The sequence below is a fragment of the Pocillopora damicornis genome, chromosome 4, assembly GCF_964200805.1.
Source record: "Pocillopora damicornis chromosome 4, jaPocDami1.2, whole genome shotgun sequence".
Classification (NCBI taxonomy): Eukaryota; Metazoa; Cnidaria; class Anthozoa; order Scleractinia; family Pocilloporidae; genus Pocillopora; species Pocillopora damicornis.
In genome coordinates this window covers 30,063,429-30,078,500 of record NC_142673.1, presented here as the reverse complement: position 1 = coordinate 30,078,500, position 15,072 = coordinate 30,063,429, and the positions used below count along the sequence as shown (strand labels likewise).

General features: G+C 38.6%; 3 protein-coding genes across 6 annotated transcripts; 1 reads left to right on the top strand and 2 right to left on the bottom strand.

Moving 5' to 3' along the window:
* The first annotated feature begins 9 nt into the window (after positions 1-9).
* On the top strand, positions 10-11,201 carry LOC113676990 (pre-mRNA-splicing factor SYF1). Of its 4 annotated transcripts, none has more exons than XM_089204681.1 (28): positions 10-227; positions 663-814; positions 1,003-1,056; positions 1,291-1,360; positions 1,664-1,861; positions 2,325-2,420; positions 2,696-2,734; positions 3,048-3,092; positions 3,195-3,314; positions 3,580-3,639; positions 3,871-3,955; positions 4,082-4,154; positions 4,609-4,908; positions 5,568-5,597; positions 5,701-5,776; positions 5,867-5,953; positions 6,332-6,445; positions 6,865-6,951; positions 7,224-7,299; positions 7,398-7,507; positions 7,973-8,076; positions 8,475-8,574; positions 8,653-8,769; positions 9,105-9,162; positions 9,329-9,449; positions 9,566-9,681; positions 10,402-10,436; positions 10,996-11,201. In XM_089204681.1, exons 1-28 carry the CDS (start codon positions 198-200, stop codon positions 11,026-11,028), a joined length of 2,586 nt encoding a protein of 861 aa, XP_089060807.1. In that variant the 5' UTR covers positions 10-197; the 3' UTR covers positions 11,029-11,201. The 4 variants fall into 4 exon arrangements, with proteins under 4 accessions (XP_089060807.1, XP_089060806.1, XP_089060809.1 ...); XM_089204680.1 differs by having other exon boundaries at positions 9,326-9,449; XM_089204683.1 differs by lacking the exon at positions 5,568-5,597.
* LOC113676989 (putative G protein-coupled receptor 19) lies at positions 11,077-14,889 on the bottom strand. Its single transcript, XM_089204686.1, is given in 4 exon segments — positions 11,077-11,752; positions 14,219-14,514; positions 14,517-14,617; positions 14,619-14,889. Coding segments are annotated over 4 exon segments (1,077 nt in total). The 5' UTR covers positions 14,762-14,889; the 3' UTR covers positions 11,077-11,215.
* Positions 11,918-14,170, bottom strand: LOC149047654 (uncharacterized). The gene has a single exon (XM_089204684.1). It carries the CDS (start codon positions 14,045-14,047, stop codon positions 12,023-12,025), a length of 2,025 nt encoding a protein of 674 aa, XP_089060810.1. The 5' UTR covers positions 14,048-14,170; the 3' UTR covers positions 11,918-12,022.
* Positions 14,890-15,072: the final 183 nt, after the last annotated feature.

The window sequence follows — 15,072 nt, the reverse complement described above, 5'->3', positions numbered from 1 at the left end:
GAAGCTGAGACGCATGTTGATTTCAATACATCCGCTACTATTTGACACTACTGGCTCAGAATGTTCGTAATGGCGACGATCTTTGAAGAATTTGTTGTGTACTGAAGACAGTTCCGCGGGGTAGATCTGGCCATATGATTTAAAATTTTTAGGGAATCAACATCGTGTAAAGATATAACTGATTCTCGAGACCTACAATGCCGGTGACATCCAACAACCTTATCATAGTAAGTATCCTAACACGTTTGTCATAACAAGCAATGCTGCACAAATTTCATGTAACACGTTACTTTTATCAATGGCAAGAGAGGATGTTCATCGGAGACTTCTCCATCTAACTTTCGATGGCCTGAGCTGGAGATGTGGAGAATAGTTTCCTTTTACTTTGATCTAATTTCCTGCTACAACATTTCGTAATGAGAACTCATGATCAGCAGAAAATATGGTCGCGGGGAATACTTTGACAAACAGTCTACGATTGCTTTCTTCTAATTTCTACTAATTTAAGTACGAACATTGTCATGGGACAGGTGAATCAGTGTTTAGGTCTTTGTTTCTTTTAAAAGCAACGTAGTAAAGTAACTTTTTCCTTTCGAAAAAAATTTTACCTGAAATGTCTGGCCAGGGATAGTTCTTGACACTTTCATAAAATTATGCTTCAGGAAGAAGAGGACCTCCCCTATGAGGAGGAAATAATTCGAAGTCCTTATTCTGTGAAGTTCTGGATCAGGTACATTGAGCACAAGGCCAAAAAGGGCTCCAATACAGCACTGAATCTGCTCTATGAGCGATCTCTTAAGGAACTTCCTGGAAGGTACAGTTGAGCTTGTGTGTATAGTCCACTTGTGGTTAAATCAAAAGATAAACAAAATATCATAGTGGATGCTCTCCAAGCAGATGCTCTTGAGATGTGAAAAGGGTGGTAAGTATGTGTTAGTGGGACTTTCAAAGTAAAATATGCTTATTATTAAATATCATATTTTTTTGCCTAAATTATTTCAGCTACAAGATCTGGTATCTGTATTTGAAAGAGAGAAGAAGACAAGTCAGAGGGAGGTTCGTAGGAGTAATAATATTTTTTAAATTATATTTTTGATAAAATAATGGAAATCGAGGAGTAATTCTCATCATGTCAAACATGGTTTGTTTAAACTTATATCAAGAGGAAAATTAAACTGAGAAGTAAATCTCGTTAAAGTGTGTTCCATAAATCATTCAAATTGAACATATATTCAAAATATGTGTGCAAAGTAAAAGCTGAACACTTTAATATCTGAATTTTCTCCTCAGGCCTATTACAGACCCTGCTTATGAGGACATAAACAATGCATTTGAAAGATCTCTTGTCTTCATGCATAAGGTGTGGTGAGCTGAATCTCAAGCAACTTCAGCAAAAATTTATAAAGCTCAATTTTGATGATTTAAAATGCAATGATTAAAACAGACCCCAGCACAAGGCTTTAGGAAATGAATTGTAGAATTTTTTTTCTACTCCTGTCTATTGTTTCAAGTAGATTTCAAAATATAAAAGTCATTTAATTTCAAGATGACAACATTTCCTATTCCTTTATTATTTCATGTGGCTTTTTAATGCTGGAATCTTTTAAATTCTACTAAGAGAAACTGTGTTGTCAATACTTACTGATAGTTATACAATTGCTAGATGCCAAGGATCTGGGTAGACTATTGTCAGTTTTTAGTGGATCAGTGTAAAGTGACAAGAACAAGGCGCACATTTGACAGAGCATTGAGGGCACTGCCAATAACACAACACCGTCGGATCTGGCCTTTGTATCTTAAGTTTGTTCGCAAGTACCACATTCCTGAGACAGCAGTCAGAGTCTACCGAAGATACTTAAAGGTTTGTTCACTCAACTTCTTTCAAACAATTATGAGATTTTCTAAGCCAATTAGGAAGACATTGCACATTACACAACTGAGAGAAAGATTTTATATCTGTGGTCAATAATGATGGACAGAGTAAATATTCATTTCAAATCAATGATAGGTTTCATTGATATTTGACTTGGTATTGCTTTAAATCATGTTGTGTTGTCCAAGCTAAATGGTAGAGATAAGGTGAGGAAATTTTCACTTTAAGTTGATAATACAGTAAAATAGTTATAATTCTGCTCTACATGTACATGTATTTGCCTCTTGTTTAGCTCAGATTAAGTTGCTCCTGTGAATCTTTCCTAGAATTTCCTAGCTTGTGATCTGTAGATTGTTGCTTGTGATCATGGTTACAATATAGTATGGTGTTAAAAGACAGTCTAAAATTAGATAAAGAGGAAATCTATTTTGTAAATTTTTGTTTAAAAAAGTTGGAGCCAGAAAACACAGAAGATTACATTGATTATTTGAAGTCTGTTGGATGGCTGGATGAAGCAGCAACACGACTCGCTTTCATTGTTAACAAGGTATTGGTCAATGCTACTGGTTATGTTACCCTATGACACAAAAACAATACAGCGTAGTTGAATAGCACAATCCCATTATACTAATTTTGAAAGAGATGATGCTCTAAATATTAACTTTAGAAACTCTTTGTGTGGGCCAATTTACATTAGTAACTTAATTGATAAAACCACTTGATCCAACAGGAATACCCCCCACCAACACAATACCAAAGTTTCTTTAGGAAATTATCCCCTTTAATAGATTATACTAATATTTATTTGCTTGTATTTTTCAGGAAAAGTTTGTGTCCAAGGAAGGAAAATCAAACCACAAGGTAGTACATCAGCAAGTTTCTCTCCATAGACTGTTACTATAGTAACTTTAAGTAACCAATCAAAATGAAAATAATTCCAATAAAATTCAATTTTTCCAATCAGCGCTTATGCAAAGAGTACAGAGAGTTTAGATGGAATTTAGTGGTGTGTTTCTTGTAATAGGATTGGTTACTTAGGTTTTTGTTGGTGATCTTGGTAGTTGTCAAACTTTAAGACCTTTGCTCTATACCAAGCTGGGAGAAAATTTCATAAACAGCATTTGTTTTAGTTCTCAATTGCAATAGTTTCCAGGGATTTTTACTTCTTTTTCAGCTTTGGCAAGAACTTTGTGACCTTATCTCAAAGAACCCTGATAAGGTAAGGAAATTTAAGTAACCAGATTTCAAAGAAATCTCCCATGGATGACCTGATCAGGCTCTTCTCTATAACACTTGGGATGGATTACTATTTTATCTCTAGATAAAGAGTCTCAAAGTTACTGACATTATCCGTGGAGGTTTGCGGCGATTTTCTGACAGTTTGGGACAGCTTTGGAATTCATTGGCTGATTTTTTTATAAGAAGTGGACACTTTGAAAAGGTGAAGCCTCTGCTATTGGTTTCTTTTTTTTTCAAGAATTTGTGATGTATTTTGTTAAAACATTATATTTGTTACATGATAACAAGTACACAAGGAAACAAGAAATTACAATAAAACAAGTTTGAAAAATTTTAAATTGTTTAACAAAACAATTTAGATTATTACACAAATTCTTTTATGAAAGCATTAAATTAAAAATATATACTTTGTAAACCTACCTGTCAAGATATTTGACAGTGTAATGTGGATATCTTTTTTTTTTCAGGCGCGAGATGTTTATGAGGAAGCTATTCAAACAGTTATGACTGTTAGAGACTTTGGTCAGGTACTGCACTCCTGTTTTCACTTCATTGTTCCACCCTTGAAATGTGTTGGAGATAGTGACTTGTACTGTAGACTGAATTTGATGTTCCATTCTTCACTTACAACTTACACATGGATATTTGTAGAATGTTTTGGAGAGAATAGTCAAAGAGTTGTTTTTTACCTAATTCCCCACAATGGTCTGATGACCTACGAGATTGACTTTTGATTTATGTAGTTATTGATTGTTTAGGTTTTTGATGCCTATGCACAGTTTGAGGAAAGTATGATCAGTGCCAAGATGGAAACAACATCAGAGATGGGTCCTAGTGAAGAAGGTACAATGATATTGTTATTGTGTAGGGTATTTGTTACTGCAAGTGAGATTAACATAAACATGTAGCTAATACTTGATAGTTAATTTCTACCTTAAATTATCATGGCCTCCTTGTCTTCATAATCAGATGACATTGACTTGGAACTTAGAATGGCAAGATTTGAACATTTGATGGACAGAAGGCCACTGTTACTGAGCAGGTATGTGATAAAGGTAACCTTGAGTGTGCACAAACATGCATTTTTGAGAGAACAAGTAAGTTTTGTCTGGAAGTTCTCTCCATAATGGTTGAACAGTATTTTTTTGATGGATATTTTTGACAGTTTTTCAGTGATTATCATCCACAACTCATTGGTCTTTCTCTTTTTTGAGCATCATGTGCATTTTTTCTCTCACAGTTTAGCTTTCAGTGTGTTACTCTTGGGCAAGATTAATTGATAAAAAGCCTGATTTGCTATCAATACTGGCAAAACTTCCCTGTGAAGAACATGGAATTTATTTTCCCATCACTTTGAACTGTAAGACTTTTTCAAACCCTCTCGCATGTGACATTTGCTTGGAATGGTAAAACATACAAATGTATGGCTGTATATTGTTTGTATTTTCTTTGTGGTTATCATTCTGAGTATTTTCCCATTTTATACTTTGTCTTAGTGTCCTTTTACGTCAAAACCCTCACAATGTCCATGAATGGCACAAAAGAGTTAAACTGTATGAGGGAAAACCCAAAGAGATCATCAACACTTACACAGAGGCTGTACAGACAGTGGAGCCAAAGCTAGCATCCGGCAAACCCCACACCCTGTGGGTGGAGTTTGCTAAGTTCTATGAGCAGCATGGTCAACTGGCTGAGGCGCGAGTTATATTTGACAAGGCTACTAAAGTGAATTACCGCAAGGTGGATGATTTGGCGAGTGTGTGGTGTGAGTTTAGTGAGATGGAAATCAGACATGAGTAAGTATGGTCCTTAGAGTGGAAATAGAAAAAATATTCAAAAGAGGTTGGAAATTGCTTCCAACACATTTTAACTTTGGAGAGTTTTCACTAGATGCTATGTTAATTGTGTGAATAAAAATGTGTTTTACATAAGCTCATCAACTAATTATAAAGCAGACCAATTACAAACAAACAACCATTGATTCTATTTTAAGGGAGTTTTTAGCCTTAAGATGGCAGGATTCTGAATTCTTTTTTTTTTTCTGAATTTTTTTCCCGGCAGCCTTTGCATAAACCTTGAAATCCAAAAGGTTGTGGTATTGTTGCCATCTTAGAGGGAAAATACCGCAAGGATTCAAATTTTGTGGGCTCCATTCAAGAAAAACGGCTTATCCCCTTAAGAAAAACTGTTGAGTACATAACAAATTGGTTGTGTTCATCACAATATTTGTGCTTTGTATAAGACTGCCTACAACTTAAAGGAAACTATTAGTTTCATTGGTAACGTACAAAAAACACAAAAGAGGGAGTAGTAAAGTACAAAGATGGTTGAGGATGGGATAGAACACTTTGAATTAAATATCGAACCTGACAAAGGTAGGTTAGATTTTCAAAATGCAACAACCATAAAGTAGCGATTTTAAACCTATTTTAACGACTAACGTGTTATTTTCCAGTGTCCAGCCTTGCTGTCATGCTTTTGCAAGGTATTCGTTTGAAAGCCTCTTCTTGCCACATTTGGCTAACAGTGTCTATTCTTTAGTTTTAGTCTAACACATTTTTCTTTTGGTTTTTAACAACAACTTGAAGAAATTATCAGCAAGCCCTTAATCTGATGAGACGAGCTACAGCCATGCCTTCAACTAAAACTGATTACTATGATGAGGTGAGTGGCTCAGCACGTCAGAGTGTAATGTGTCAGTAAAACTTTATCAATGAAAACTAATTTGTTATTTCTTTATTTGTTATTTACTAGAGTGAAACTGTTCAAAAACGAGTCTACAAGTCACTGAAATTGTGGTCCATGTATGCAGACTTGGAGGAGAGCCTGGGCACATTTCAGGTGACCATGGCAACGTCTAGTTTCTATCGATCTTGTTAGATAAAGTTGTAAAGCGTATCACACGTGCGATACAATTACAGACGTATGTGTAACTGCTGATGCAAACGCACGTGCAGCTAATAAAATCAAATATTTCCTCGTTCGACAACCAAGCTTACGCATTTACTCATTCGATTCGCTTTTTTAACCAGTGTCGAGAAAGCTGTATACGTAAAGGTTGTTAGCAATTCAAACAACTATCATGTGCATTTGATTTTCAAACCTTTTTATTTTATTTATTTTTTTTTTTCCATGTGAAAGCTTGCTTGAGATGTCTCAAGATGCCTGCTTTATTACGTTTCTTAAACCTTTTTTTTTATTATTTGTACTTGTTTTCAGTCCACCAAAGCTGTGTATAATCGCATTCTAGATCTGCGGATAGCAACTCCTCAGATTATTATCAACTTTGGTACGTTTCTTGAGGAACATCGCTACTTTGAGGAAGCTTTCAAGGTCAGTAAAACTCGACGGGCTGGTCACATTTCTTTGCCGTTTCGTGCGAAGAGGTAAAAAGAATTTGAATCGAACAAACAACTGTCATGAGAATTAAAAGGAAGGCTGGTCAGCGAATACGTCATGCAGTAGTCTTTTTTAAATCTGTGTTTACAATAAATTCTAACTCCCTGCACGGCAAGGTATTTTCCCAAACTTTTAAGATAGGAACTTTGAATAGCTTTGGGAAGTTTTCTCAATGGGTAAGTTCATACGCTAATTCCTATAGGCGCGTTCGTAATCCTTCAAGGTTCTCGGCCTTATTAAGCTTTAGTTGAGTATTTTAGTGAAACAGTCCAGGCACACGTCTTATAAACGACGTACAAGTATCTTGCAAATTATACGACAAAATAATACTTGTGTTTTTTTTGTGTTGCTAGATATATGAGCGGGGAGTGTCGATGTTCAAGTGGCCGAATGTGTTTGATATCTGGAATACCTACCTCACAAAGTTTATTCAAAGATATGTAAGTTTGGTATCTTCAGTGGGTTAATAATTTTTATGTTACTCTCCTGTTTGGTCACTTTTAGTTGCTAAGCTATTTTAAAGACCAGGAATATTTATTAACTTGATTGAATGTTCAATCGTTTGTTTTGATTAGTAGATTATTGGTAAGGTTTGGCTCAATTATTTCCTTGAATTGCTCTCCCGTATTTTATCCCCCAGTTCTGTGTATTGGTTTGTTGGTTACTTGGTAACTTTTGCTCATTTATTAATTTTTTTTTTCATTTTTCCAAGGGAGGCGCAAAACTCGAGCGTGCACGAGACCTCTTTGAACAAGTCCTTGAGGGCTGTCCTGCCAAATTCGCTAAATGTAAGATTGAATTTATTCCGGTCTTATTCCATTACTTTTTTATTCCCTTATAACGTTACCCTCAAACCTCTGTACGTTTTGAACATTTTCCTTTCCAGCTTTCTATTTATTGTACGCTAAACTCGAAGAGAATCATGGTCTTGCCCGTCACGCTATGTCAATCTACGAGAGATCTACCAAAGCTGTGTTGCCAGAGGAGCAGTTTGAGGTATGAATTAAGAAGATTGCTATTTTCTGTAATCAAAGTTGAAATTTTCATTACACTTTCGAGTTTGAGCACATTTAGTTTTAAAAACTAGGCACCGAAGAAACTCTCAGCAACCAGTATTTGGGACATGTAATCATAACGAAAAGCATGATGTGACATCTGGAAAATAGTTGGAAAGGTGATAAGGTATTGGGTCAGCACATAAAAAGTAATTTGAATATGAAAACAATACAGCCTCTCATGACTGATATAATTGATCCCCAGGTCATGTTATTTCAAGCTTACTAAGGTTGCACCTGCTAAAAATACTTACAGCTGAGACCAATCCATTCTTACCACTAAGATTGCTTTTTTCTTCATGGTGAATTTTTACTCCTAGCCGCCATTTTGGGGATTGGATGGTCTCTTGAACCTACTTTTCGGATACAGGCAATCTTTTAATTTTTCGTTGTTGTGTCATCGTAGATGTTCAACTTGTATATCAAGCAAGCTGCGGAGATTTTCGGTGTCACCCACACGCGTGAAATCTATGAAAAAGCGATTGAAGTGCTACCAGACGAACAAGCCAGGTAAATTTCTTTTAAACAGATTTAAACCCAGCATGATGTTTTCCTTGAACGGCTAAAATTAGATATCAAGTCACCTTTTCTGAGTCAGATGTCCAACGAAAGCCATGGCTGACATCAGAAAATGTTTATTGTCTTCATCTGTCATTTTATTAAAGTTTTTGTGGTATTGCAAGAACATTGTTAGTTTTTTTATATATTTTGTTTTCAGGTTGAGATTTTTTGGTTTATTCTAGTTTTTCTTTTGATTGCCTGGTCTAGTTAACTGCAAGGTTTTGTTAAGAAACCTATTGGATTACCTAGTGTGTGCTCAGATACACTGGAGTTGTGCGGAGTCAAGCGTATTCCCGCTGAAGCGAGTGATTAAGAAGCCCGCTAATCTGGTTTTCTTAATTTTTCAGGGAGATGTGCATCAGATTTGCCGACCTTGAGCGCAAACTGGGAGAAATTGACCGAGCCAGAGCTATTTACATGCACTCTTCACAAATGGCTGATCCAAGGGTTTGTTCTTATATTGTTGTAGTGTGTTTTTTACTTATAAAAGTTGAGACTAAAAGTATGATTTTCGTTTGTTTCCAGACCACTCCAACTTTCTGGAAAGTGTGGCATGACTTCGAGGTTCGCCATGGAAACGAAGATACCTTCCGGGAAATGTTACGTATTAAGAGGAGCGTGCAGGCTCAGTTTAATACTCAGGTCAGTGGGTTCTTTAAGGCCTATTTACACGGCACGACTTTGTCGCATGCGACAAGCTTACGACAGGCCTACGACATGACTTAAGAGTCGTAAGCGAGTTGCAGGTTTGATTTACACGAAACAATTCGTGTCGTAAGCCTGTCGTAAGCTTGTCGCATGCGACAAAGTCGTACCGTGTAAATAGGCCCTTAAACGACGTCATTATTATTGTCATTTCAGTGAATCACTCGCACGGAACACAGTCACATGAAAACCAGTTACGAAATGAGATATTTGTGTACTTAAGTCCTTCGGATGACTGCTCAGATAACAACTGCTTATAATTATTTTTGCAGGTCAATTTCATGTCTGCGCAAATGTTGGCAGCGGCTGCTAGCAAATCTGCAGGAGCAGGTATGTTGTTTAAGTGAGGCGTCCAAGTTTGATGCTAAATATTCAATTGTATCAACGACTCCTCTTGGATTCCAAGTGTTAATTCTTGTCCTTGTTCTGATAGTTTTTCTCGGTGATCTCACATTTTCTGCCCTAAATTCGATTTATTTTCCATCTGATTAAGTAGGAACAGAAGAGGCTGTGTCCGATGACATGCGGCTACTAGAACAGCAGGCTCAGGCTGTGGCAGCAGCTAAGGCTAAGACAGACGTAGCTGCCAAGTTGAAGGAGAAAGTCTTGTTTGTTAGGTGAGGGTGAAATTGAGTTTGATAATCATGATGCCATGCTTAATTTAGAATTCAAATGACAAAGATTTGAGTTCCATAAAGTCGACTCACTGTAGTTCTTTTTTGGTATCTTTCAGGGCTGAAACAAGTCAAGGCGATAATGAAAACAATGAACCAGTTGCCAACCCCGAAGAGATCGACATTGATGACGATGATGACGACGACGACGAAGATGAGAACAGAGATGAAGAGGGTAATGATGTTTCTATAATTTAATCACGTGGGGGGGGGGCTCTTTATGAGGCACCTCTAACAAGAGGACGTCTTCCTACGAAAGACACGAACTTTAAAAATGCTCCTATATCACCTTTTTAAGTTCGGCCCTCATCGAAGGGACCTGTTTATACAGGGAAGACTTTTTAACTCCTGAGGTTGCCCACATCATGGAGGATCCACTGTTTATCACACTCGTAATACTGTGCGAGCTGATTGGCGAGACAAGAGCTGTGACTCGTTTAGAGTCTCGTTGCAATTTTGTAAATCAGTTTTCAATCGCGAACATTGATCAGGCTGTAACGTTCAAGTTCACCTCACGCCATACAAATTTGGTATCCTGAATGCTTAAAAGAGGCATACAGGCTCAACGTTTTAAAATACTTCTTTTGGGAGCGCTAGCTGAATAGTTTTAAAGGAAAAAGATTTCGTCGTCGTTTTTTGAAGAACTTATATAATGGATGCCAGATTGCCGAGATCTCGGTCTGCAGGCCATGGTTTTACACGCTTAGCAGCCTTTTTTGTGGGCGCCATCTGGCGCTTTGCTGTGGATCCGCAAAAAAGTGCGGCGAGGCTGTCAGAAGGATACGAAAAAAATTGAAGAAATTTAGCGAAGTAATAACGAAGAATTACTAGAAAGTCTTGTCATAAGTCTTAATCGTTGAAACTTATCACCTCGTGATAACTGTTGCCTTTGCAGAAGTTCAAGTCGAACAGCAGTTGGTACCGAGCAAGGTTGGTGCTCACGAGGGTTTATTCTGTGAACTCCTAGTTTCAAATTCTTTCAATCTGTGTGGCTATCATCTCCTTCAAAAGGGCGACATATTTCCAAGGGAGCTTTGTTTTATATCGAAATCTTATAACACCTTAAGTTGACCAGTTAGTCTTTCCTCTTAATTGTTTGCCACCGGGTCACGTATTGATCGTAGGAGGAGGTGATAAGCGTTGATTACCGTTGATCACCGCCAAACTTTAAGTGGTCTAATGAAATAAAGTTTTGACGTATAATTTCGACATCATTAACCACCTTTGTCAGCCACAATGACCGTGACCAATAGTCAACAGGGTTGACCACCAATTCATCCATTAAATCCTCTGCTTCAATCCACTGAATTCGTTCATTTTTTTCAGTATCACGCGCGACGTTGTCTTTTGTCTGTTCTTGGAGTCGTGTCTTTTGATTTACAATGAAAAGCCCTAATATAGAATCTCTGTGTTTTGCAGAGCGACGCGTTCTGTTGTTATGTGTGTTGTTTGAGGGCCCTATGCATTAGCAGGCTTTTTTTTGTTGCAGGTGTTTGGCGGATTAAAACACGATGACGACTGAGGTGATTGAAGAGATACCCGGCTTTAACAACGTTAGAAGCATGGCAAATTTTCACCGACTTTTATTTAAACTTTCCTGTGTCCCTAGCTGTAAACCCTAAAAATCTCAACTTTTCAAACGTGAGTTGTACTTCTCAGAAAGGAAATAAACTTAAGCTTTTCATTGGTTTCGAATTTTTTTGAAATTATTAAGCAACCTTTGCGTGTTTAAGCAATATAGGTGCACCAGATTTCAAGTCAGGAATAGTACCTTCCACAACTTCTTTCATAGCTTTTACATTAGGGTTAAAGGTAACTGGAGTTCTCCTCCTCTCTTTTCTACGAAGAAAAACGTCGCGAAAAGCGTCTCGAAAATTTTTGTTGTAAAATGCGTAGATAACAGGGTTGTACGCAGATGCTGACAGACCAATCCAAAATGTTATTGATTCAGCTCTGGAAATTGTGTCGTATCGCTTTTCTACGAGGATCGAATATTTTGATATGACTGAAAATGGAGCCCAACTCACAAAGAACGCGCAAACAACCAAACCCAAACTCTTGATCACATTTCGTCGCTTTCGGCTCTTGATGGTGTTTTTCCTCCATACTGTTTTTAAAATGTTGTAGTAAAGTAGTACGATTATCAAAAGAGGAAAAAGAAATGCTAAAATTCCTCGAACTGTTAAATAAGTTGAACCAAGTTTGGGAAATGAGGATGTTTCCTTTATGGCACAGAACTTTTAAACCTTAGGGACCGGTCATTATTTATCGCCTGGGGGGGGTCGGAGTATTTTTGTTGTCACATCGGAGCATTTACCTGATCCCCCCGTAGAGTATCTAGTTTTTTAGAGATCCCCCCTTATCGGTAGTGGAAAGTTTCATGATCCCCCCCCCCCCCCTTTTCTCCCAGCCACCGCCAAATAACTTTTTGAATATGCAAGTGATATTTTAATAGTGGTACTTACGTCTCATGGACCTTGAACCACAACGGTAAATATTTGCTCGTCAGATACGAACTAAATTGTCGAGGAAGTGCCAATCTCAGGCTGTTCATCCAAATCCACGAAAACATAGTCATCGTCGCTCTCTGCCTCTCCACTTTCGGATTCTTCATCCTCGGATTCCACGTCATCTTCATCACTCGACAGTTCTTCTGTTATCACAGTCTCTTTATTCTGTCGGTAATAATGACATCGAATGGCCTTCACTTTGTCAAGTTTCCGACCCACAGTCGTCAAACCATGCTTGTTGAGATACAGGTCTAGTTCTCTTACCCGCAACTTTTCAACTTTGCCACCCTCGATGAGGTTACCCCATTGAAAATCCTTGTACGTTCGTTCGGCCTCTTGCCTTCTTCGCTCCTGAGCTGCTCTCGTTCTGATGTCCTTTCGGATCTCGATATCCTTCAAATGATTAACATATGCAATGACGTGCTTCTCTTCCACATTATATTTTGAGCAGAAGCTCTTCATGGTATCCTGATCGTTTCTGATACTGTCAGAATGTTCCTCGTACAGATCTTTAATACATTTTCTTGGAAGGTAATCATCTGGTGTCCTGCCCGTCGATTTCGTCTGATAGATATCCATGAAATGTCCAGGATTGCTTGAATCTGGTACAGGTTGCGGAATTCTTTCCGTTTCTGGACCGACCCATCTATTGTTAGAACACCAGGAACAGAGATTGGAACTTTCTTCTCTTGACTCTTTACAGGCATCACGACAGAATTCCATAAAAAGTTCTCCACGAATATAGTGGTCTTCCATAAACGATTCGATCTTTCGGAAGTATGCTGCACCGGGCGCTTGCTCTTTGTTTCGTTCTGATGCACCCCGATAGTTGTCGAGGTAAACAGAATTGAAAAAGAATAATTCATCAGGGGACTCGCTTACTTTGCTCTTGATGTAATCTTTAAGGACAGGGGCATCATCAATTCTCTCAGCTACCTGACTACAGACATACCAGGCATTTTTCTCCATCCGTTTCTTTTCGTACTCTTCGTATGACTGGAGAGACAGTTGTTTGATTTCCTCTTCTGAAAGATCCTCAAATCTCCTATATTTTTCCCACTCTAGAGTTGCGCCATCCACAAGAGCATCAGAAATTGCCGAGTTTGTCCTTTCGGCTTCACCTTGCCCGCTGTCGCCCCTCGAACGATGACATCGCACTCTATAATCGGAATTGTGAACCCTTGCTAACTCGGCGTCTCGAAATCTAACTTCGTAGTTGGAAACTCCCACGCCCGGACCAGCATCTGTAAGGTCAGCCCATCGTGGCTTTACAGGTGGAAGGCAGAGATCTCCGAGAACTTCAAGACCATGTTTACATGAACTGGTTACCCTTAAAATCCTGTCCTTTCTCGCATCTTTTTCCATGGAATCGACTTCCTCTTTAAACAGATCATCAATGGCATCTAAAATGCGTTTCGTGACTGGTATTATCTGACTGGCAAACAGAGCCCTATTGTGCTCTGACATTTCTGTGTCTTCGCAAAACTGCAACAAATTGTCAATCCTTAATTTCAAGTGTTCTGCTCTCTCTTTTTCGTAAGTGAAGAATTTACAGTTACTTTCTGTTTCTCCGGATAATTTGTCTAGGTCATCTGACTCTGTCATATCATAATAAAGAAAGAGGTCATCGTGTAGTCGCGCGCAGCATTTACGAAATCCCAGTGAGTACTGTGGACTGCCAGGTGTCGGTTCGTCAACCTCAAAAGCTGATGGATCCTCATGTCGCAAACGAACCGTTTCGCTGGCCCATACAGTGCCTGACGATCCCACTATTGCTTTGGGCCGGACAAATACATAGTGGCGATCGTCCTCAGTTATCAGCTTCTCTTCAGTTTCATTCATTACACTTGACTTCGTGAAAACACGGTGAGAACCCGGGGTCACATATACCATTTTCTCAGGCCAGTCGTACTTTGGCAACTTCCTTGCTTTAGTGTGATCTGATAATGTTAAGATCCTAAGATTTCTGGCTTTGTCAAAACCTTCAGATGTACCTGGTCTAAGGTAAGCCTTGTCATCGGTGCTTCTCATGAAACAAAACTTTCTCGCGCTGGAATTTCTGGCACCCCAGAATCGTCTTTTTTTGGTCTGATCCCCCCCATTATGCTTGTCAATTACGGCTGATCCCCCCTAAAGGTCTTCAAAAAACCATGTGATCCCCCCCCTAAATACTCCGACCCCCCCCAGGCGATAAATAATGACCGGTCCCTTATTGTTCAGCGTAACGGGACGAGAATTTACCAGATACAGCACTGGCATTGCAGTAATTACAGCGGACACCCAGCAGAAAATTGCGAGGAATTTGACTTTCGTTCGGTACAAAAACTTAAGCGGGTAACAAATAAGGAGGAATCTATCGACTGCAGTGGCAGTTAGGATGTTTACAGATGCAGGCGGAAGAAGGTACTGCAGGAAACGGACCATTTTGCAGGGAATATCGCCTTGAAGCAGAAGAAGCGGTCTCGGATACGTAGAGACCAAAGTCAGAGGTATTGAATCGATGAGACAAGGATGTCTGCAACAGCAAGCTGTGCCATGAAGAAATACATCGAAGATTTTGTGTAGCGGCTCCGGTGTATGACATAACAAACTAAGCCGTTCTGTTACGCCAAGCAGACATAAAACACAACCAATGATAATTTCAAAGATCACTTCTTCAAAACTTCTCACAGCTAATGGGTATTCGCTTGTCAAAGGAATCTACGAGGAATCTTCGCTGGTAGAGTTCAGTTTTAATCTCGACATCTCGGTATTTCACTTGCTACTAGTAGCGCAATATTTCACTGTTTCGTGCTGCCCTGGCTTGCAGTTGTTGCTTGTTTTGTTATACTGTATGGTTCCCCGGAGATTTGATATATCATGCAGCCATGCTCTGTAAAGGCGTGAGAAAGAAAATAGAAAAGGCTTTGATGATAATCATCCCAGAATCAAAAGCATTCTTCCATTTTAACAATGAATACGTTAGAGCCTTAATTATGGCTTATTGTTTGGGCCCTCGCTCTCTCCTAATCCACCACGTAACCCAAAAATTTCCATGATTCCATTTTGAATTTCAC